This window comes from Polypterus senegalus, chromosome 11 (assembly GCF_016835505.1).
Source record: "Polypterus senegalus isolate Bchr_013 chromosome 11, ASM1683550v1, whole genome shotgun sequence".
Lineage (NCBI taxonomy): Eukaryota > Metazoa > Chordata > Cladistia > Polypteriformes > Polypteridae > Polypterus > Polypterus senegalus.
In genome coordinates, this window is record NC_053164.1 from 89208494 (window position 1) to 89231478 (window position 22985).

Sequence of the window (22985 nt, forward strand, 5' to 3'; positions counted from 1 at the left end):
GTTATGGTTGAATCTAATTGCTTAAAGAATGATTTATTGATGTATATTGGAATGTTTTGAAATAAAAAGAGAAACTGATTTGTTTTGATATAAATTCTGTGCAGTTCTCGTCTGCTAATAGAAATAAGTATCTGCGAGATGAGCATGTGGGGCATAATGATTTTAGCTCCAAGATCAGAGGGGCATGGTCGGAAATAACAATAGTGTTGTACTTGCAAGATTTAATCGTAGGCAAGAAATTATTATCTATAAAGAAATAATCAATTCTTGAGTAGCGATGATGCACTAGTGAGTAGAAGGAATATGTTCTTGAATTTGGGTTTAGAAACATCCAGTGGTCTGATAAGTTGTGGTCAGTTAAAAACTATGTAATTGTCTTTTCAGTGTTAGATGTCATCCCCCCGTGACAGGAGACCTATCTAAGAATGGATTTAAAACACAATTTAAGTCCCCAGCCATTATAATTTTATGAGTGTTCACATTGGGAATAGATGCAAATACATATTGCATGAATTCCCTATCATCGACATTGGGAGCATAAACATTTACAGTTAAATAAGTTGCACATCACAATCACATATTTCCCTTCAGGATCAGATACTACATCTGATGCTACAAATGAGACTGTTCTATGTAAGAAGCATTTTCCTGAATATGTTCCTCAATTTTTCCCAGCATACCTTTAAAGACTGCATCAAAACGATTATATACGGTTCACAAACATCTTGGAACACGTACAGTTCGGTTTACGACCAAAAAGTTTGGCAAACTTTTGCATTTGTTTATGACCACACACTCGGTATATGATCAAACCAGTTTCCCTTTCGGTTTGTGCGCGCGCCGATGATTTCTGCACGTGTTCAGTCTCTCCCTATACAGAGCGAGAGGGACGGACGGATGGGAGAGAGAGAAACACACACACACACACACACACACACGAGAGAGAGACACACACGACTGGACACATAAGGACAAGAAGGCAGTTAAAGAATGCACCAGGCTTGTTTTTAAAGAGACAGAACCGAGCATTGTTTTAACCTCGTATTTAATGAAGACTTTTTTTTTATTGGATTTTAACCTGCACTTCACTTCTGTTTACATGATCGGTTCGTAGTGTGCATTGTTGCAATGTTACTTTCCTTGGTGGTTTATTAAATTACGGATTTTTCAAATGTTCATTTATTTTCCCTGTACTTAAAACTCATTAAAAAAAGTGTTTTTAGCAAGCTGTTTATAGCGCTTTAGCGCAAACTCTTGCAGTGTTAGTTTTCTCTGTTATTCAATGTTTTTACATTTGGTTTACTATTACGCTGTGCATTCTATCGTATTAACTATATTTGCGCTTAAAAAATCTTTAAAAAAATATATTTACATACAGTTCATACGGTATACGGTCTGGAACAGATTAATTGTATTTACATACAATCCTATGGGGGAAATTACTTCGGTTTACGACCAGAGTTTTGGAACGAATTATGGTTGTGAACCGAGGTTCCACTGTATACGTTTTTCCAAGTTTTTCTATTTCTCTCGCATCTCTTGCAGCTGCAGCCCCAGCTTCTCATTTGTCTTGAGCAGGCCATTTATTTCTTTCTTCATATTTTTCTGAATATCTTTCTTGAGCTCATTTATGGCTGTGGCCACTGTTGTGGTCATTTTCTTCAATTTGGACAAATCGTTTCGGCTTTTGTGCTTCGCGGGTGAAGTGGCTCGCGAGGAGTAGATGAATGCGCGGACTGCAAGGCCATCTCTAATTTCAAATGATCTTCTGGAAGCTATTGTGACCTGCATTACTTGCACCTTCGCTCCCATTTTCGCTCTCGACTGAAGATAATGTAGTGGAGTGGGGTCCTGGGAAGTCTGTGCTTTCGCCTGCCTGTTCCAGGTCAGTCTCTGAAAGGCCATACCTTGCACTTGGGCTTGATGCCTGTCTAGACTTGGGTGTAGTTTTAGGTTTCCTTTCCATTTCTTTCTGACCCCCTTTCTTGTTACTTATGTTTATATACTGTAGTAGAACCTCCTTGGGTTGGGTAAATACAGTATAACTCGGGATAATAAGAAATAAAAGAAAAAATAAAGCCGCTGCAACGGAGCTCTGTTTCAGATGTCCATCTCCTGTAACGGACGAGACCAACCACATATGTATTTAAGTATCCTAAACATGAGTATTTAAAACATTGGGATACTTAGAAGCTCCTGACTGTGTTCAATACTATTGCAGTATGTATGATTGGGCAGGAAGGTCATTTAATAATGGGTTTGAGCTGCAAGCAGGAAAACTTTGCTTTTTGTTTGCAAATATTTGCCAAGTAGCTTTTCAGAGTATTTAGATTGTTGATTCTTTTGCTATGCTTTAATGCAGCATTCATTAAATATGCCTTCAGTATCCATAATGGTAAAGGTACCACGAGTATGCAATTGTAAGGAACAACTTGTCACATCTTAGTCTGTTTGTGGTGTGTTGTACTTGATTTTGTGTCCTTAAGAATTTCCATTCTCAAGAAATAGTTTATCAAATGTGCATGTGTAATCTGTACATTGACAAAATTTCAGCACTTTAAAAGCTGTTATAACATTTGCAAAGTGCTACTCTTCTTTCTTAATTGAAATTACACAGGATTTTATTTAAAAAATATAATTTGTAACATGCAACAATTATTTTAAACTATGAAAAATACCATGTAAGACATAATTAATATTGTTAAAGAATCTATTCACATCTATCACCACTTTCTGCATATATTGACTCTTGTCGTTTTCCATCTTGCAACCTGTTGTGTTCTTCTAAGTTCTTTAATCTATTATTTCCAAAGTCTCATTACCAACAATTACCCAATATCTAATTAAAATATTATGTGTTGATATTGCTTTCAGGTTTCTGCATTCACCACACCTGGTTCTTTAAAGTAATACATTTCAAGTTCAGTCTAATTTAATTTATGGTCTAGTATTATCCATCACATTCCCATTGCTGGCAAAGCAAATGTAGTTTTCATATAATCTTCCCCGTTTTTCTTAACACTAGAATTACCAGAGCCTACGAAAAAACTCGTAATTCCGTCCCACCTTAAATTGCTTCTTAAATCCCTTCACACCTCTCCGCCAGCGTCCTTTGTCCTCTAAATGTGCTGATAAAGAGAAGCTAGGAGCAGCCGGCCATTCAATCCCCCCACCAATTTAGAACGTGCACGAACTTCTCTCAGCTCATGCCTTGGTTGAGTATCTGGGAGTGAAGTGGAGTTTTAGAGTGGAAATAATAGATCATTATTTGGAACACACGCATTTCATGTCTGTTCCGTTTCTACAGTAATCTGTGTCAACACATTGTTAAAACAGAAACATTTTTTATATTCTAGTAGTAGATGACAAAATGTAGGCATAAACTATATAATGTATGAAGCCTGAAGTCCAAATAACAAAGAAACATTTTCACAAAAGGTTCAAATATAACACAATTGCACTTTTATTCAAAAATATAACTGCAGAAACAAAAAGCCGCCTTAACATGCCACATTGACAGCTGTTTATTATAACTTCCTCCGTGATGCAATAGAATTAGTTCTCGCCTTGGAATCAAAAGATCGCGAGTTCGATCCTGGACCACTCTGTTTTGAGAAGTAAAGTAAGTTACTGCTCTTTACCATTCTCTCCTCTGAATGTCCTGGAGTACAAAAGAAACAGCATACAGCAACATGCGGGGACTGGCAGGAACACTCAATAAAACTGAATAAAAAGAACATCAAGTGACGGTGAGATACGAAGAAGGCAGCTTCGCCAGCGTTTGTGTGTCAGCAAACTGGGGGTTGGGCTTTAGTATGCATCGTGGTACACTGCAGAGCTATAGCGCGTCTTTATGTGAAAACAGCAGTGTCAGATGGGGTTGTATGGATTGATTCTGAACGCGACTGAGGGAATGAAAAGTGAATAATAAAAAAAAAGGCTAACCTTTACAAGGATCATAAATTGCACCGGCTGTTACAGACCGAAATCAAATGTATGCTTTTATTCTAAAATAGTAAGACTAAGAGCAGTTTACTTCTCAAAACGGAGTGGTGCAGGATCGAACTCATGACCTTTTGATTCCCAAATGGGAACTGATTCTATTGAACCACGGAGGCAATTATAATAAACAGCTGTCAATGTCGCATGTTAAGGCGGCTTTTTGTTTCTGCAGTTATATTTTCGAATAAAAGTGTGATCGTTGTGTTATATTTGTACCTTTTTCTTTGATATTTGGACTTCAGGCTTCATACATTATACAGTTTATGCCTACATTTTGTCATCTACTACTAGAATATAAAAAACATTTCTGTTTTAACAATGTGTTTACACAGATTACTGTAGAAACGGAACAGACATGAAATGCATGTGTTCCAAATAACAATCTATTATTTCCACTCTAAAACTCCACTTCACTCCCAGATACTCAATCAAGGCATGAGCTGGAAGAAGTTCGTGCACGTTCTAAATTGGTGGGGGGATGGAATAGCCGGCTGCTCCTAGCTTCTTTTTATCAGCACATTTAGAGGACAAAGGACGCTGGCGGAGAGGTGTGAAGGGATTTAAGAAGCGATTTAAGGTGGGACGGAATTACGAGTTTTTTCGTAGGCTCTGGTAATTCTAGTGTTAAAGGTCCTGGTTTTTAGTATTTTATGTCATTTGAACGTTTTCTGTTATCAATAGTATTACAAGTCTACCTGTGGTGCTCCATCTCCCTTTAATGTTTTTGGTTATAATACTGTTTCTGATTAACAGTGAATTTTTTTTTAATGATTTATTACAGAAAAACAAAATTGCCTTGAAAGCATACGAGACTCTGCTGATATTAGTTAGCATACCAAAGTGTGAGATAGCCACTTATCTATGTGAAAACACTGCACTTTGCACATTGCTCACAGATTGGCTATGTGAACTTTACAACCGGATCCCTTCTTCTGTAGACCCAGTGGATGCAGAGACTGTTGAAAAAGTTATTTGGAGGTAAGTAGAGAACCACTTAAATTTGTATTGGTAATTTTTAAAGTTTTCTGAAACAGTATTTTCCTTTCAGGTCATATTTTTCGAAAGCCTGCACAAAAGATGGGGATTCCTTTCAAGGAAAAGAACATCTTGAAGCCTTTTTATTTTGTGTGGATTTCTGTGACCAAGTCATGAAGGAGGCCCACACAGTAAGACTTTATGGTCTTTGTTTGTTTTTATCTAATTTTTATGTAAGATCACTGATATTGCTCCTTTAGTCATGTAAGCAGCAAAAATTAATTGGCAAATAGATATTAGGTTTTAAAGTTTAACTATATGGCATCCAATATGATGCCATTGTTTGGTTCAATTTAATGATCCACCAAATAATCTTGACATTAATTCTCAAATGCAACCAAAATAATGAAAGCTATTTATACTGTAAGAGAGTCACTATGTCCACAAACTACTGGAAATGTTTAATGGGCCCACAGGACTCGACTGAATCTCATATGTTTGTGTGCATGTGTGTATGTATATAAAATATACAGTTCTGTGCAAATGTCTTAGGCATTTATGGAGAAAATGCGTTGAAGCAGGAATGTTTCCAAAAATTGTGCTATGAATAGTTGTTATTAATCAATAACTTCCTAGAAATTGCAGTAAACAGAAAAAAATATATGTTAGGCGTGACTACTTATATTGGGCCATGGTTTAACTGTAGACTTTGGCTGCCTTAACTACTTTTGTCTCTCCAAGTAATCCTAAACTGGCTCAGTGATGTTGATCGGCTCTGTAGGACTAACCCATCTGTTGCAGGATTTCTCTATTCCTTTTTTTGCTACAGATAGTTTGATTTTGGCCATGTGTTCGGGTCAGTGTCAAGCTGATGAATGAAGCTGGGACTGAACTGATGCTCGCTGAATGATGTATAAGAATCTGCCTGTACTTCTGAGCAGTGAGGGGTGCTTCAGATTTGATCAATTCACCAATTAAGTTTGTGGACATGCAGTCCCAGACCTGCAGGGAACCTCCAACGTGCTTGAGTGTTGCCTGCATAAATTCATCCATTTACCACTCTCCAGCCCTTCAAACTGACTTCTGTTAACAGTCACATAACACCTACTGCCATTTTTCTGCTCTTTGGGCCTTGTGTTTTTGTGCATTTGTGAGTCGTTTGGCTTTATTTCCATCAAAAGATGTTTGGCCTTTTTGATTGCAACTCTTCCATGAAGACCACTTCTGATAAGACTCCTCCAGACTGTATATGCATTAGCTTTACCAGTGGTCTCTGTGAGTTCTGAGCTTATAGTTTTGCTGGACACCTTCTGATTTCCAAGGGGAGTAAGCTTTCTCTTTTGCTACACTCTGGTTCCATGGCCGACAACTGTTTCCCGGCCCTCAACCTTGCCCACAAGACTGTACTTCTGCAAAAGAACTTAAACAACAAGTTGACACACCTGTCTGCTGCGTATTTTCTGCTTGGGAAAGATCTTGAAGATACAGGATGACCACTTTGTGTCTTGTCGCTATGCTCAGTTTTACCATGGTGTTAAGTTGTGGAATGTAGTACAATGGTAGAAATTCGTCAACCAGGAGAAGTGTTTGTACTTCATTTAATGGCATCTTTGCTACTCTAAGACACTCAACACGCTTTTGATACTTACTGCGTACTTTGCATTCTAATTTCTGTATTAACATTACACACAAGGTGACACATTGGACTTTTGATTTAATAGACTTTTGCAGTGCTTATAAGTGACATTTGGCATGCTGTGGTAGTTATGCTGAGTGCCAGCTGTTTCATTCATAGCATAATAAGTTGGGGGTTAACATCAAGCATTAAAAACTAAAAAAGGAAAAAAAGAATATGCATGCAGTTGCAAATACAACACAGTTCACATAAAACGACACATCATACAGTTACTCACTCAGTTGGAGCAGCACCTGATTCAGCCTCTCTTTGCGACCATATTTTAAAAATAAAAAAACTTTTCTAAATTTACTTGTGATCAGGTCAATCAGCACACATACACAGGAGGCAAGTAACGAACAGCAGTGCCCTGTGAAAATGCTGATTGAACTTACACCATGAAAAAAAGAAACGTCCTCTGACTTTCAACTGTTTTTACTTTCAGTAAACTTAATGTGTAAATATTTGTATGAACAGTAAAAGAGTCAAAACCATAAGACATAAACTAAAAATGTTTCACAATGTGTCCCTGAATGAAGGGAGGCTCAAAATCAAAAGTACCAGTCAGTATCTGGTGTGGCCACCAGCTGCTTGAAGTACTGCAGTGCATCTCCTCCTCATGGACTGGACCAGATTTGTCAGTTCTTGCTGTGAGATGTTACCCCACTCTTCCACCAAGGCACCTGCAAGTTCCTGGACATTTCTGGGGAATGGCCCTAGCCCTCACCCTGCGATCCAACAGGTCCCAGACGTGCTCAATGGGATTGAGATCCAGGCTCTTCCACTGCGAGGATGATCAGCTGTCCTTCCTGTCTCCCTGTAGCGCTGTCTTAGGTGTCTCACAGTGCGGACATGGCAATTTATTGCCCTAGCCACATCAGCAGTCCTCATGCCTCCCTGCAGCATGCCTAATGCACGTTCACGCAGATGAGCAGGGACCCTGGGCATCTTTCTTTGGATGTTTTTCACAGTCGGTAGAAAAGTCTCTTTAGTGTCCTGCGTTTTTAGAACTGTGACCTTAAATGCCTACTTTCTGTAAGCTGTTAAGGTCTTAACGACCATTCCACAGGTGCATGTTAATTAATTGATTATGGTTAATTGAACATGCATGGAAAACATTGTTTAAACCCTTTACAATGAAGATCTGTAAAGTTATTTGGATTTTTAAAACATTATTGTTGAAATACACAGTCCTGAAAAAGGGACGTTTCTTTTTTTGCTATGTATACATAAAAATGCAAAATTTTAAAGTAGTCTTCCAGTTATAATTATGGTTTGGAACAAAGCAAACCGACTGAGTTTGAAAATGCCTTAAGACAAAAATTTTTGTGAAGCATGTAAAGTGCCTAAGACTTTTGCATGTGTGTGCGCGCATATATATATATATATATATATATAATATATACAGTCATGTGAAAACATTAGGACACCCTTTGAAAGCATGTGGTTTTTGTAACATTTTTAATAAATGGTTATTTCATCTCCGTTTCAACAATACAGAGAGATTAAAGTAATCCAACTAAACAAAGAAAACTGAAGAAAAGTCTTTTCAAGATCTTCTGTAAATGTCATTCTACAAAAATGCCTATTCTAACTGAGGAAAAGATAGGACACCCTCACATGTATTCCCTCTTAAATTGGCTCAGATCTCACACAGGTATATCACACCAGGTGCACATAATTAGTAGATCGTTACTCTGCATGTTGAATGAGGCTTGCCCTATTTAAACCTCAGACATTTAGTTTGGTGTGCTCCTGACTGTTGAAGTGAGAGTGAGCACCATGGTGAGAACAAAAGAGCTGTCAGAGGACTTCAGAAAAAAGTTGTAGCAGCCTATGAGTCTGGGAAGGGATTTAAAAGATCTCAAAAGATTTTGAAATCAGCCATTCCACTGTCCGGAAGATAGTCTACAAGTGGAGGGCTTTCAAAACAACTGCCAACATGCCCAGGACTGGTCGCCCCAGCAAGTTCACCCCAAGAGCAGACCGCAAGATGCTAAAAGAGGTCTCCAAAACCCTAAAGTGTCATCTCGAGAACTACAGCAGGCTCTGGCTACTGTTGATGTAGAAGTACATGCCTCTACAATCAGAAAGAGACTGTACAAGTTTAACTTGCATGGGAGGTGTGCAAGGAGGAAACCTTTGCTTTCCAAGAGAAACATCGAGGCCAGACTGACATTTGCCAGAGATAAAGTTGACAAAGACCAGGACTTCTGGAATAATGTTCTTTGGACAGATGAGTCCAAAATTGAATTATTTGGACACAACAGCAGAGGACATGTTTGGCGTAAACCAAACACAGCATTCCAAGAAAAGAACCTCATACCAACTGTGAAGCATGGAGGTGGAAGTGTCATGGTTTGGGGCTGCTTTGCTGCAGCAGGACCTGGTCAGCTCACCATCATAGAATCCACGATGAATTCTACTGTGTATCAGAAGGTGCTTGAAGAACATGTGAGACCATCAGTTAGAAAATTAAAGCTGAAGCGGAACTGGACCATGCAACATGACAATGACCCAAAACATACTAGTAAATCAACCAAAGATTGGCTGAAAAGAAGAAATGGAGAGTCCTGGAATGGCCAAGTCAAAGTCCAGATTTGAATCCCATTGAGATGCTGTGGGGTGACTTGAAAAGGGCTGTACGTGCAAGAAACCCCTCAAACATCTCACAGCTGAAAAAGTTCTGCATTGAGGAGTGGGGTAAAATTTCCTCAGACCGATGTCGAAGACTGGTAGATGGCTACAAGAACCGTCTCACTGCAGTTATTTCAGCCAAAGGAGGTAACACTCGCTATTAGGGGCAAGGGTGTCCTATCTTTTTCCTCAGTTAGAATAGGCATTTTTGTAGAATGACATTTACAGAAGATCTTGAAAAGACTTTTCTTCAGTTTTCTTTGTTTAGTTGGATTACTTTAATCTCTCTGTATTGTTGAAACGGAGATGAAATAACCATTTATTAAAAATGTTACAAAAAACCACATGCTTTCAAAGGGTGTCCTAATGTTTTCACATGACTGTATATATATATATCTATATATATCACCTAAAGGATTATTAGAAACACCTGTTCAATTTCTCATTAATGGAATTATCTAATCAACCAATCACATGGCAGTTGCTTCAATGCATTTAGGGGTGTGGTCCTGGTCAAGACAATCTCCTCAACTCCAAACTGAATGTCAGAATGGGAAAGAAAGGTGATTTAAGCAATTTTGAGCGTGGCATGGTTGTTGGTGCCAGACGGGCCAGTCTGAGTATTTCACAATCTGCTTAGTTACTGGGATTTTCACGCACAACCATTTCTAGGGTTTACAAAGAATGGTGTGAAAAGGGAAAAACATCCAGTATGTGGCAGTCCTGTGGGCAAAAATACCTTGTTGATGCTAGAGGTCAGAGGAGAATGGGCCAACTGATTCAAGCTGATAGAAGAGCATCTTTGACTGAAATAACCACTCGTTACAACCGAGGTATGCAGCAAAGCATTTGTGAAGCCACAACACGCACAACCTTGAGGCGGATGGGCTACAACAGCAGAAGACCCCACCGGGTACCACTCATCTCCACTACAAATAGGAAAAAGAAGCTACAATTTGCACGAGCTCACCAAAATTGGACAGTTGAAGACTGGAAAAATGTTGCCTGGTCTGATGAGTCTCGATTTCTGTTGAGACATTCAAATGGTAGAGTCAGAATTTGGCGTAAACAGAATGAGAACATGGATCCATAATGCCTTGTTACCACTGTGCAGACTGGTGGTGGTGGTGTAATGGTATGGGGGATGTTTTCTTGGCACACTTTAGGCCCCTTAGTGCCAATTGGGCATCGTTTAAATGCCACGGGCTACCTGAGCATTGTTTCTGACCATGTCCATCCCTTCATGACCACCATGTAACCATCCTCTGATGGCTACTTCCAGCAGGATAATGCACCATGTCACAAAGCTCGAATCATTTCAAATTGGTTTCTTGAACATGACAATGAGTTCACTGTACTAAAATGGCCCCCACAGTCACCAGATCTCAAACCAATAGAGCATCTTTGGGATGTGGTGGAACGGAGCCGTGCCCTGGATGTGCATCCCACAAATCTCCATCAACTGCAAGATGCTATCCTATCAATATGGGCCAACATTTCTAAAGAATGCTTTCAGCACCTTGTTGAATCAATGCCACGTAGAATTAAGGCAGTTCTGAAGGCGAAGGGTCAAACACCATATTAGTATGGTGTTCCTAATAATCCTTTAGGTGAGTGTGTATATATATATATATAAATATATGTGTATGTGTGTATATATATATATATATATATATATATATATATATATATATATATATATATATATATATATATATATATATATATATATATATATTATTGACTAATGGTAAATGTGTTTGATGATCAGAAACATTTTGTGTGACAAACATGCAAAAGAATAAGAAATCAGGAAGAGGGCAAATAGTTTTTCACACCACTGTATATATACATATAGTGGGGCAAAAAAGTATTTAGTATTTATTTATTTTGTTCATTATCTGCACCCTTTTGTATTGTAAACTTCATGTTAAATGTATAAACTGAAATATTTTTTCCTGTTCAGTCCACACTCAATAGCCCATAATCGCAGAATGAAAATACATTTTCAAAAAGGTTTGCAAATTATTAAAATAAGTTATTTTGGTAATGTTTGTATGACCTACTGTATGCTCATACCACCACTAGAATTGCTTTTGCTATTGGTGAACATTAAGAAAAGAGTTTCAGTGGAATTTGATAGCAATTCAAATGTGCTTCAATTAGAATTATTTTTCAGTTTCATTCTTTTTTTCTTAGGTGATGGGATTAACTTTGGCTAAAGCCATCCACCAGAAGTGGCTTATGAAACATCTGCAGCCACAACTTTTCCAGATGTAAGTGCCTCCACTTAATTTAAAGTGATTTTTTTTTCTCTTAACTAGCACTCTAAGTGTTTGCCTATGTATGACCAACAAATCCGAAATACTGCATGGTAAATTGCCTGATTTGCTAGTTCATAATAAATTAATGAGTGTCTGCTGTGTTTCTCATTCCATGACCCAATACATATTGGACTAAGGGTTCAATTTTAAAGGCAGTCAACCCTTTAAAGCCAACTTCAAAGTCAGAAATGTCCCTTACACTTTCACACATTTCAGTACCATCAGTTCTTCTTTGCTGATCACCATCAATATACAAGCATAGGTATACAAGAGTCCCCTTTATAATCACTCATCTACCTTTTGTCAGACCTCCATCACTGTCATAAATAACAGTCAGCTGAGCACAGATTCACAGTTCAGTTCAGGTATTTAAATTTATTTAAACATCTTCACTAACCCCCAATCTTTTGTCCAAAACACTCTGTTTAGGTATGTTCAATGGTTTGTTTCTTTTCGTTTTGTGATGTATAATATGTTCTTTTAATATCACTTAATAGTCTCACCTACCTCCTCAGGAGCACATTGTTGGACTAATGAATGTATTTTAACTTATATAATGATTTATTTGTTTTCTTCTGTTTGTTAGTTTCCTGTAGCATGCAGTCAAACAACATTTCATCATCAAATATGATTTGTTTTTCAACTTAATTGTTTTCTTTCATAATCTTTCTGTTTTTTGCCTTCTCAAAATGTTGACTTTTTCAATGACACCTTCAATCTAATAGTTCCTTTATTCTTTGTACGCTTACATGATCACACTTTCTTCTGTTTGCCAGTGCTCTGTTTTTACAGACATAACTTATAAGGTCTACTAATGTTTTGTTCTCTTTAACTACCTTCAACATTTCACATACCGCACTTCATTTTGGTCTGCAGCATTGGCTATCTTTTTCATCTCTAAATGCAGACACACATGTACACAGTCCCAAATACACCTCCAACTTGCAAAAACAACAAAAAGCTGTAATTTCAAAATTTCAAAGTTCACTTTAATCTATCACAAACAGTATAAAGACAAGATAATTAATGTTTAGGCTGGTCAGCTTCGTAAATATAATGTACTACCATTCTTGCCATTGAGGGCTTGTAACACATTCCAAAAAAAATTTAGTATTGGGAAATTTAGGGCTAAAAATGAGGTAATAGAAGACAACAATGCAGGTAGAAACAGATGATCTTCAACAGGTGATTGTAATCATGCTTCGGATAAAAGCTGCATCCAGAAAAGGCCTAATCCTTTAGGAACAGTGATGGGTCAAGAATCGCCATTAAAAAATTATGTTTCTCAAAGACAGATCAGAAGAAATCAGTTCACCCTCCATAGTGCATAATATAATCTGGAGAAATTTCAGTGCATAAAGAGCAAGTGCACAAGCCTAACTTGACTGGCTGTGATCTCCTGTCCCTCAGAGAGCACTTCATCTAGAGCAGTTATTCATCAATTTTCTTAAATATTTATTTGTCACACTTATTTTATTAGAGTATTAAAGCAAGTCAGTAAGATAGCAAGCTGAAGAGGAAATAGCATTTTTAAAATAACTGTATTTTCAAACATAATATGTGTTTTAATTGGAAATATTGTTTTTCCTGTGGATCATCCTTTTTTTCTTCGCCCTGCTAGAAACATTTATAATATCTAAAAATGTGGCCTTTTCCTTCTAGGTCTGAAGCAGGAATGCTGATTGCCACCATTTTTTTACTTTTATTTTTGCGTCAGATATCATCAGCTGCAATGCTTGAAGAAACTGTGCTGTTCTTATTAGGAAACCAGAAAGAGCCAGAACTTCCTGGGGTTATAGAAGACCATGCTTTGAGGACTCGCCTTGTAGAACATTGTGATCATATATCTGATGAGGTGAGCTAAATGTCACTGTATAATATAACAGTTTTTATTCCTGTAGACATGTTTCTTATATTGCTGTTTCTTTCAGATTAGTCTTGCTACTATGAAATTATTTGAAGAGCTGCTACAGAAGCCTCATAAAGACATTGTGCATAACCTTGTGTTGAGGAACCTGCAGGATCGTGGATATATTGCACGCAATAGCACTTGGGGACAAGAGGATAAATATGTTCTGGATGCTGATCAAATGGAAGATACTGAGTAGGTCCCAGACAAATAAAGATGTATTTGGATAGAGTTTACCTTGTGTCAAGATGCATTGTTTTTCTATTGTAGAATGAAATATTTAATATTAAATACTTCACGATAGCAGCAATAAAATGGAAGCTGTTCATGTAGTTTTTGTTTGGACACTATGAAAGCCAGTATGTGTGGCTAAGAGTTGGCCAGGTTGCACACACTGAAAGGGCTGTGTTATATAAATTTTGTACTATCATGTATAAGTCAACCTTGACTATTGAAGTTGCTGCTTCTGGAAGTTTCCTTTCTTTTTTCTATTATTTTGCATACAGAGAGCTTGAGGAGGATCCTTTTTTCACAGACATGTACCCTACAAATGAATTTGTGTCACACCCAGTGCTGCCTTCCTTTCCAAAACAAAAGCCAGAAAGTTCTGTAGGCCATGTCCCAGTAAAGGACATCGTAAACAGGTAAGAAGCAAATATCCACCTGACTTTTATTGTAAAGATACAGCAAGCATGTGAATTAAATTAGAAACACTTAAGTTTGATACAGTATAGCATTTGTATTTGCAACATTATTAAGAAATTACTTAGTTAAGAGATTTAGGCCACTGTCAGAAATAAACAAATAAACATTAATATGCTTGCTAGTTTGATTAGCAGTTACTGTTCTGGTGACCTATTTATAAAGCTGTACATGGATTTAAGCATGAAAATATGCTTACGCCAAAAAAAAAAAAAATCTAATTTATAAAATCTGTTGTATGCCCATTGTTAGGTAGTTTTCCTTTATAAATCACAATTATCTGGCAAATGTATGCATGTGGACATGCCTGTAACTCTGTTTGGTTGCCAACTTGAAGCAACCATACATGGACTATACTAATCAACTTCATACATATGCATTCAGGTAGCTGCCAACCTTCATTGGCGGGTAGAGCAGCCTTTTTCTGACACATCGTGCTGCACTCTGTAGCTGAGTGCACCAAGAACATGTGAGACATTGTAGTGCCTCTGATCTGTGTGTTGGAGTTTGGATAGGCGTACAACACCAGCATCTGAGGTTGTACCCATTATCAACTGCCACGTGTAATGATGTGATTGCTGTTACAGTGAGTAGTGTATGCGGTATGAAAAACTGATAGTTCAGCCAGTTTATCTTTCCACAAGCAGGTCACCATGTACAGCACCATCATCAGGTCATCTGCCAAAGCTACTTAGCCTCAAAATAAATGAATCATACTTTGACCCAGGCCACTAAGCCACAATGTTTGTCAGTATTTTCTTGCCATCACAGATGACAAAAGCAGCCGTATTCTCACTAGGTGCTCTTATTGCTATTTGAGTGCAGTAAAGTGCTCCGATTACATTAGAAAAACTGAATACTGCTGTAAATTGTCTTTTTATATCAGCAAAAACATGATATTTTATTTATGCATACCCACACCATACTGCATGTAGCGCCTCATAGGTTAATGTTTTGGAGTCTGAAGGTACTTTATTAATCCTCAAGGGGAATGTGTCTATTTGCATGACCTTTGGAGGTTACAATGCAGGGTCAATCACTGTACAGTGCCCCTGGAGCAATTTTCAGGTTAAGGATCTTGCTCAAGGACCCAGTGGAGTAGGATCCTTTCTGGGAGTAACGGGATTTGAACTGGCAACCTTCCAGATGCCAGTGCATATCCTTGGTCTCATAGCCTTCACTATGGTGGTCTGTGTAAACTGAAGAAAACCCAAAAAAAAGGTCCTTCAGTGGAAATATGAAGAATCATCCCTCTTTAAAGGGAACTATTATACAGTTTGTACATCATATTTATAACGTTTCAGGTGTAATATGCTTGCCAAATCAATATACATTCTAATAATGACTCATTGATATGATTTATTATGCATGCAAGTCCTCATTTAGCTGCCTTTGGCTGTGTTTATCTACTTTGTTGAGGGTGTCATCATTTCCGATTTTCTCTGAAATGTTGGACATGGATGGGTCAGAGTTGCTGTAAATATTTGCACATTCTCCTGTCAGTTTTTTATTTTTATAAATCCTGACATTTGCATAGAAAGCTGCTTACGCACATTCTGTATCACTTTTTGTATGTATGCATGTTCCCTGGCATTTTACTTTGCCTATGCAATGCACTCAATGGCACAGATCAACTGTAAACTAATTTTTCTAACCATGTTTTAACACCTCTTAGTTAGAACTGAATGAAATTGCCGTTTTGTTGAAGTGATGGTGAGGATGTTATGTCTAAGAGCAGTTTTTATAATATGTTTGCACCTTAAGATGGTTACATTAGTAAATAATTTCAGAATTATTTTTCTCACCTTTCAAGTTTACTCAGAACAATGTAAAAAATAAACTGGAGATTAATTCAGAATGTGACACTTTTTAAACAATGTTTACACTGTGATTTACAAAGTAAGTGTTTATTTAGGCACTTAAGTTTGTACTATATATTACCCTTTGGTTTAATCATTAAAAACAATACTGAAAATTTAAGGAAGGGTATACTGTAATTTATACAAGACTTAAAGTCATCACAAAAATGATGCATACTGTATATAAGAAACAAAAAGTCTTATCTCAGTGAAGCAGACTGTGCAAATGAATAAGAAAGTGAAAAAGTTGTATATTAATAAACTGAAAACTATACCCAAAAATAACCCAATCAAAGAAAAAGTGTGAAAAAATCTTTTCTTGTTCTTTTTTTCCTATTTTGGATCTCAAAGCTTTGGAGTAGCACAGCATCACTGTTTGATCAGAACAGGCATTTATTGTTTTTTTTTTTCTCACCTCATTCTTTACTTCTTTACTGTTCTTTCACATGCTTTAGTTTTGGCTTTTGTTGTTATCTTTTAAATTAACCAAGTTTCACCTTTATTCCCACTGATGCAGTTGACTAAGCAGAATAGTATTTTGCTTAATTTCCTATGGCAATCACTACTCTTTAAAAGTGCATGCTGGTGCAGCACAAGCTTCTGATTTACAGAAAATAATTTTTTATTGATTTTAAACTGTTAGTCAAAAGAGTTTTACTACTACACCTCAGTATCAATTAAAGTGAACTTATTATACTCCTATTTGATAAAAGAATTCAATAAAGAGAGTACCTCATAACATTTCCCACACCCAAATTAAAGCCATTATTGTCCTAAAATAAATTAAAATATTGTGTTTATTCACAATAATATATAAGAGATAAATGTAAAAAGGATTTACACATCAGAAAAATTTCTGGATCTAGCTGTAGACTGCTTGCTTCCACTTAATAGACTGGCTTGACTTTCAGGTATCCTAGACATCTGCCTCTTGCACACTTCATCAGTTAGTTTTTTGTGACATGAGCTGAATTATTACTAAGGCACCAGTGACAATTGCAAATATTACTATCCAATTGTTGAAGCAAAATTTCCATACTGTCATGACAGCTTAATTAAGCAGTGGCCTATTTTTATATCAGGATCTTGCTTTGCCCTGTACCTATCTGCTCGGCCTCTCATTTGCCAGCTGGGAAGTACATCACAATGCTCTTGTTTCTTATTAACACCCTTGACCACTGAAATGTAGATCTTTTTATATTGATCTTTTGATTTTTTCCAGTTTTCTGTGCCTTGTGCCTCAAGAAGCTAGAACCTCTCATCATGTACAGGAAGCAGAATTTGAATCTTACATTCATGATGCTAAATCATTGGTAGGTCTATAACACTTTACCTTTATGTATTGAAAATATGTATGTTATGTTATGAAAACTTGCATTTCCTGTATTGTCCTGAAAAGGAATTAAACATTGCCTGAAGCGTGTTGAAATTGTTTAATTGACTTTTTTTTGACATTATAGTCGTGAGTCGGTCATGTACCATTTTGGTATTTAATGACTTCCGTTTACTTATTTGAGTTAATTGTCTTGCCTGTTTATTTATTTAGTTGTGTCTTAGAAAGTTATTTTTAAGGTGATGTTTTCTTTTTAGTTTGAAGCCTGCTCTGCCTATTCACTTCCTTGGGGTTGGCCTCTATTGCTAAAGCCACTAGAATTATGTCACCCTGACAGAGAGTTCTATGAAGGCCATTTCCTAAAGGTTATGTTCAACAGACTATCTCAGATTCTGGACCAGGTATCAAAAGTATCATATTTGCATTTTTCTATGAAATAATTATAATTATCTGGAATTCCAAAAACATGCCAGGCAGTATGTCATTTTCTCATCTGATGCAGGTGATGTCTTTCTCTCTTTCCAATGCAGCCTTACGAACTGAACTTGCAAATGACTTCTGTCCTTTCAAAACTTGCTGTGTTCCCACATCCTCACTTGCATGAATATCTCCTTGATCCATATATCAGTCTTAGACCAGGAGCCACATCTCTGTTCTCTGTGCTAGTAAGGGTATGTATGGTGATTGCCTGAAATTAGTAATTAGTACAGTCTTTTCCATAATGTCTGTCTTATACAGGAAAAAATCTTATCAGCTGAAATTTGGTTGATATTTCATTATGTTTCATAATTCATAATGTTTGCAATCTTGCAACAGAGCCCCATATTTAATTTGTACCATAGACCTCTAATCTGTTATACAGGGTTAAGAATTTTGTTATGAAATCCTTAATGTAATTTTTTAAAAATTTCATTTTATAAGTAAACATTTATTGAAAAATAAGCATTTTAATAATACACCTACGTTCTTAAAAGTTTTGCATCTTTGTCATTTTAATAATATATTCATAGCATTTCACAACTAAATATATGTAGAGTGGTATTTGCTTCCACTAACAAAATGTACATTCCAAAAGTAATGCCAGAGAAAGTAAAAGAATATCAGCCTAGCATTACTATTTCAGCATTCTGTTTTAGGACTTTATTATCAATGATTTTCTTTATTAAACCATAACTTAATATAGATAATAAAGAAACCAGTTATTGTGCCCCAACTCCATGAATGGCATGTCCTTTCTATACAAAAAAAATCTGTTTTTATACTTTTACTTTACAGCACAAAAAGTTTATTCTTAATAATATCATTTTAAAAGTGCTGTGACTGCTACAATCTAGAATAGTCGAGCATAATTGTCAATTTTTTTTCTGAAATGATTGAAGCAGTTCCTTGGGCTGGCAACAGAAAATTACTAAGGAGGTAGAGAGACATTATAAACAAAACTGCTTGTGGTAAAATTTGATGGGACTGGTTATACAGGTGCCGGTCATAAAATTAGAATATCATGACAAAGTTTATTTATTTCAGTAATTCCATTCAAAAAGTGAAACTTGTATATTAGATTCATTCATTACACACAAAATGATGTATTTCAAATGTTTATTTCTTTTAATTTTGATGATTATAACTGACAACTAATGAAAGTCCCAAATTCAGTATATCGGATAATTTGAATATCAATTAAGACCAATGCAAAAAAAGGATTTTTAGAAATGATGGCCAACTGAAATGTATGAACATGAAAAGTATGAGCATGTACAGCACTCAGTATTTAGCTGGGGCTCCTTTGGCCTGGATTACTGCAGCAATGTGGCGTGGCATGGAGTCGATCAATCTGTGGCACTGCTCAGGTGTTATGAGAGCCCATGTTGCTCTGAGAGTGGCCTTCAGCTCTTCTGAATTGTTGGGTCTGGCGTATTTCATATTCCTCTTTTCTATGGGGTTAAGGTCGGGTGAGATTGCTGGCCAATCAAGAACAGGGATGCCATGGTCCTTAAACCAGGTACTGGTAGCTTTGGCACTATGTGCAGGTGCCAGGTCCTGTTGGAAAATGAAATCTGCATCTCCATAAAGTTCATCAGCAGCAGGAAGCATGAAGTGCTCTAAAACTTCCTGGTAGACGGCTGTGTTGACCTTGGACCTCAGAAAACACAATGGACCAACACCAGCAGATGACATGGCACCCCAAACCATCACTGACTGTGGAAACTTTACACTGGACCTCAAGCCACGTGGATTCTGTGCCTCTCCTCTCTTCCTCCAGACTCTGGGACCTTGATTTTTAAAGGAAATGCAAAATTTACTTTCATCAGAGAACATAACTTTGGACCACTCAGCAGCAGTTTTGTGTTTAGCCCAGGCGAGACGCTTATGACGCTGTCGCTTGTTCAAGAGTGGCTTGACACAAGGAATGTGACAGCTGAAACCCATGTCTTGCATACGTCTGTGCGTGGTGGTTCTTGAAGCACTGACTCCAGCTGCAGTCCACTCTTTGTGAATCTCCCCCACAGTTTTGAATGGGTTTTGTTTCACAATCCTCTCCAGGGTGCGGTTATCCCTATTGCTTGTACACTTTTTCTACCACATCTTGTCCTTCCCTTCGCCTCTCTATTAATGTGCTTGGACACAGAGCTCTGTGAACAGCCAGCCTCTTTAGCAATGACCTTTTGTGTCTTGCCCTCCTTGTGCAAGGTGTCGATGGTCGTCTTTTGGACAACTGTCAAGTCAGCAGTCTTCCCCATGATTGTGTAGCCTACAGGACTAGACTGAGAGACAATTTAAAGGCTTTTGCAGGTATTTTGAGTTAATTAGCTGATTAGAGTGTGGCACCAGGTGTCTTCAATATTGAACCTTTTCACAATATTCTAATTTTCCGAGATACTGAATTTGGGACTTTCATTAGTTGTCAGTTATAATCATCAAAATTAAAAGAAATAAACATTTGAAATACATCAGTCTGTGTCTAATGAATGAATCTAATATACAAGTTTCACTTTTTGAATGGAATTGCTGAAATAAATCAACTTTGTCATGATATTCTAATTTTATGACTGGCACCTGTATGTGGAACACTTTATAGTATGACTAGTTTAATAGCCTTGTAACAAGATAATTGAAAACGTCAGATAGAAAATACCCCAGTGTAGCTTGCATCATACCAAGTATAATATATACAGTAGATATTTTAGTTAATTTTCTATTTATAACAGTGGAATTTTTCACCACTAATTTAATCTCTTTCTGTATGCTGTTCTTGTTTAATGTAAAAATTCTTTATTTCTTAATGCTAGTGTTTAAAATGTCTTTAAATATATAAATAAATTACTTATTTCGTTCAAATAAAGGAAAATGCTGCAGAGCACACTTTACCAGCGTGAACCATTTTGATCCTTAGTATGCTTAATGTGTCAGTTTAACTCACATACCATAAAGATCTCAAAGCTGTTAACTGAAATTTGTTGTGGTATAAATGATTTTTCCCATAAGATAATTTTGTTTACTTTTCAAAATGTCATCTGTTCAGCTTTATCAGATGCTTATATTTCTGTAATACTGCACAAATTGAGCGAACAATGTAAAAAAATGCTTTATTACTATAACAATATTTGATGCATGAAATTGAATGTTGTAAAGGTCATACAAATAGTACAAATCTTTAAACGGCAGCCCACCAACAACTAATTTAACACAAACATACTTGGACATATTCATAGACAGCTCTTAAAGTCAAGATGAGAAACAGTTCTGTGTTAATGTTATAGTCATTTGCATGATGTTGCATTAATTTTGAAGTATTATGCCTTTTTCATCCAGTGTTATTTAAACTTAAATTGTGATTATTTACTGTCACATTATTTTTGTTTTTGGCCTTTGGAATTAAGATTGTAACCCATATGATTAAGAACACATCATGTTTAAAACATGCAAGCTGGCTAAACACAGGTCTGTGGTTTTTGTAAAAACACATGATGAAGTATTTCTAATTACTATGGTTGTGACATGTTAATGTTAGGAGCAGGTCAAATTTGTATACAAGTCACAGAATGGAGCATCTACTGCTTTCGGATAGTCCATGAAACTAGTACAGTATAAACAACATTAAACAAACTAAATTTAATTAATGCAGTGGATTTATTCACCAGCAGTTTTCAGATACTATATTTCTATAAAGCTTTCCTTCCCAAGCTAAAGTTTAAGCATATATTGTATATAAAACTCAACAAACAAGAAAATACTGTGTCTTGGACTACCAAAGTAGCAGCAGAATCAAGTGGCTATCTTTTATAAAACTGATCTTCAGTCTCATTGTAAGGCTAAAATATATAGGGTATCTTTTACATTTGTCAGCAAATCACTCCAGTCTTTGTTAGGTCCCTAGAAAGTTTTGGTGTGATGGAGATTTACATATTTTTATAATGTCATTGTCTGTGATCCACCCTGACATGCCAAAAAATAAGGTTTGAACAATCCAATTAAAAATAAGTAAATATTTGAATATATTCAAACTTGTGTTAAAAATTCTGGGCGTTATACAAAAATGTTTGTACATCTGTTGTTTAAATACACGTCATGATACAATTGCAGCGCGGGGACACCAAGTGTGCAACAAGATCCACACAATACTATCATAAGCACTTTGATCTGTAGAGGCACCATGAGTGGGAAATAAAATGAATAATGTAGTAGAGCACATTGAAAGGTGTGTGGGGAATTGTTGCACATCTATAAATTGTAATTTTGCATTATGTTTGATTAATTATAAACAAAGTGATATGTTTTATAGTTGGGAGGTATAGCCTTTGGAAATGGAGTAGAAACAGCTAATGGGCATTTGTTTATGGAGTACAGTATGTCCTGCATACATTCTTTTTACAGTTTTTTTTTTTTTCCATAGTTTGGGGATGTTTTTAGAGACAATAATTGCTGTGTGTTAAAGTTAGAATTGTTTTTGTTTGTTTTAGATTTCTAACAGTTTTTGTTTTAACATTTTTGTGTCGGTTATTTTTGCATACTTGGACTTGCAGGTCATTGGAGAGCTCATGCAGAGAATTCAGCATATTCCTACCTTCTCAGAAAAGCTGCTGCTTGTTCGCAAACAGCTGATGGGGTTGGAACCTGAAACAATGTGAGTATCAAATGTGAAAAATAGTGTTACAAGGATGACAAACACTTAGTTTTCCATTTTTAAATGTTATTTTGTGAAAATCAATAATTAGTGCCATTATGTGCCTGCCAACGATGGATCTTTACTGCTAAACAAAAAAAAAGTATTTTTTCATAAACCGAGTCATAGTACATTCCACATTATTTGATTGTTGAATCTTTTTGTTTTGTTTTAAAGAATTGTGCACATGTCTTTGTGATATTCCTCCTCAAAATGGCTGTCTTCTGGTGATTTCTTTTTTTTTATTTTGTATATTTTGTAAAGTTCAGTTTGTTATTAAAAATGTTAAGTGCCATTCTGTGGCTATGTCCACACTACTATGTTTCCATTTAAATATGGTGTTTAAACCAAAATAATCAGCCCTCATTCCATACTAATGCTTTCAGGTCATTTATGAAACCACACTAA

General features: G+C 36.5%; 1 protein-coding gene across 3 annotated transcripts in view; it reads left to right on the forward strand.

The window, feature by feature from the left end:
• The window catches only part of fhip2b (FHF complex subunit HOOK interacting protein 2B), a 57147-nt gene that overhangs the window by 29019 nt on the left and 5143 nt on the right, over window positions 1-22985 (forward strand). For 2 of the 3 annotated variants that reach the window (XM_039769221.1, XM_039769219.1), the window contains 10 exons: window positions 4784-4980; window positions 5051-5168; window positions 11489-11565; window positions 13276-13468; window positions 13545-13717; window positions 14029-14166; window positions 17306-17396; window positions 17674-17817; window positions 17947-18087; window positions 22438-22538. In XM_039769221.1, coding sequence (XP_039625155.1) covers window positions 4784-4980; window positions 5051-5168; window positions 11489-11565; window positions 13276-13468; window positions 13545-13717; window positions 14029-14166; window positions 17306-17396; window positions 17674-17817; window positions 17947-18087; window positions 22438-22538 — 1373 coding nt within the window. The remainder of the gene's footprint in view (window positions 1-4783; window positions 4981-5050; window positions 5169-11488; window positions 11566-13275; window positions 13469-13544; window positions 13718-14028; window positions 14167-17305; window positions 17397-17673; window positions 17818-17946; window positions 18088-22437; window positions 22539-22985) is intronic. The other variant, XM_039769220.1, reaches the window with a different exon arrangement.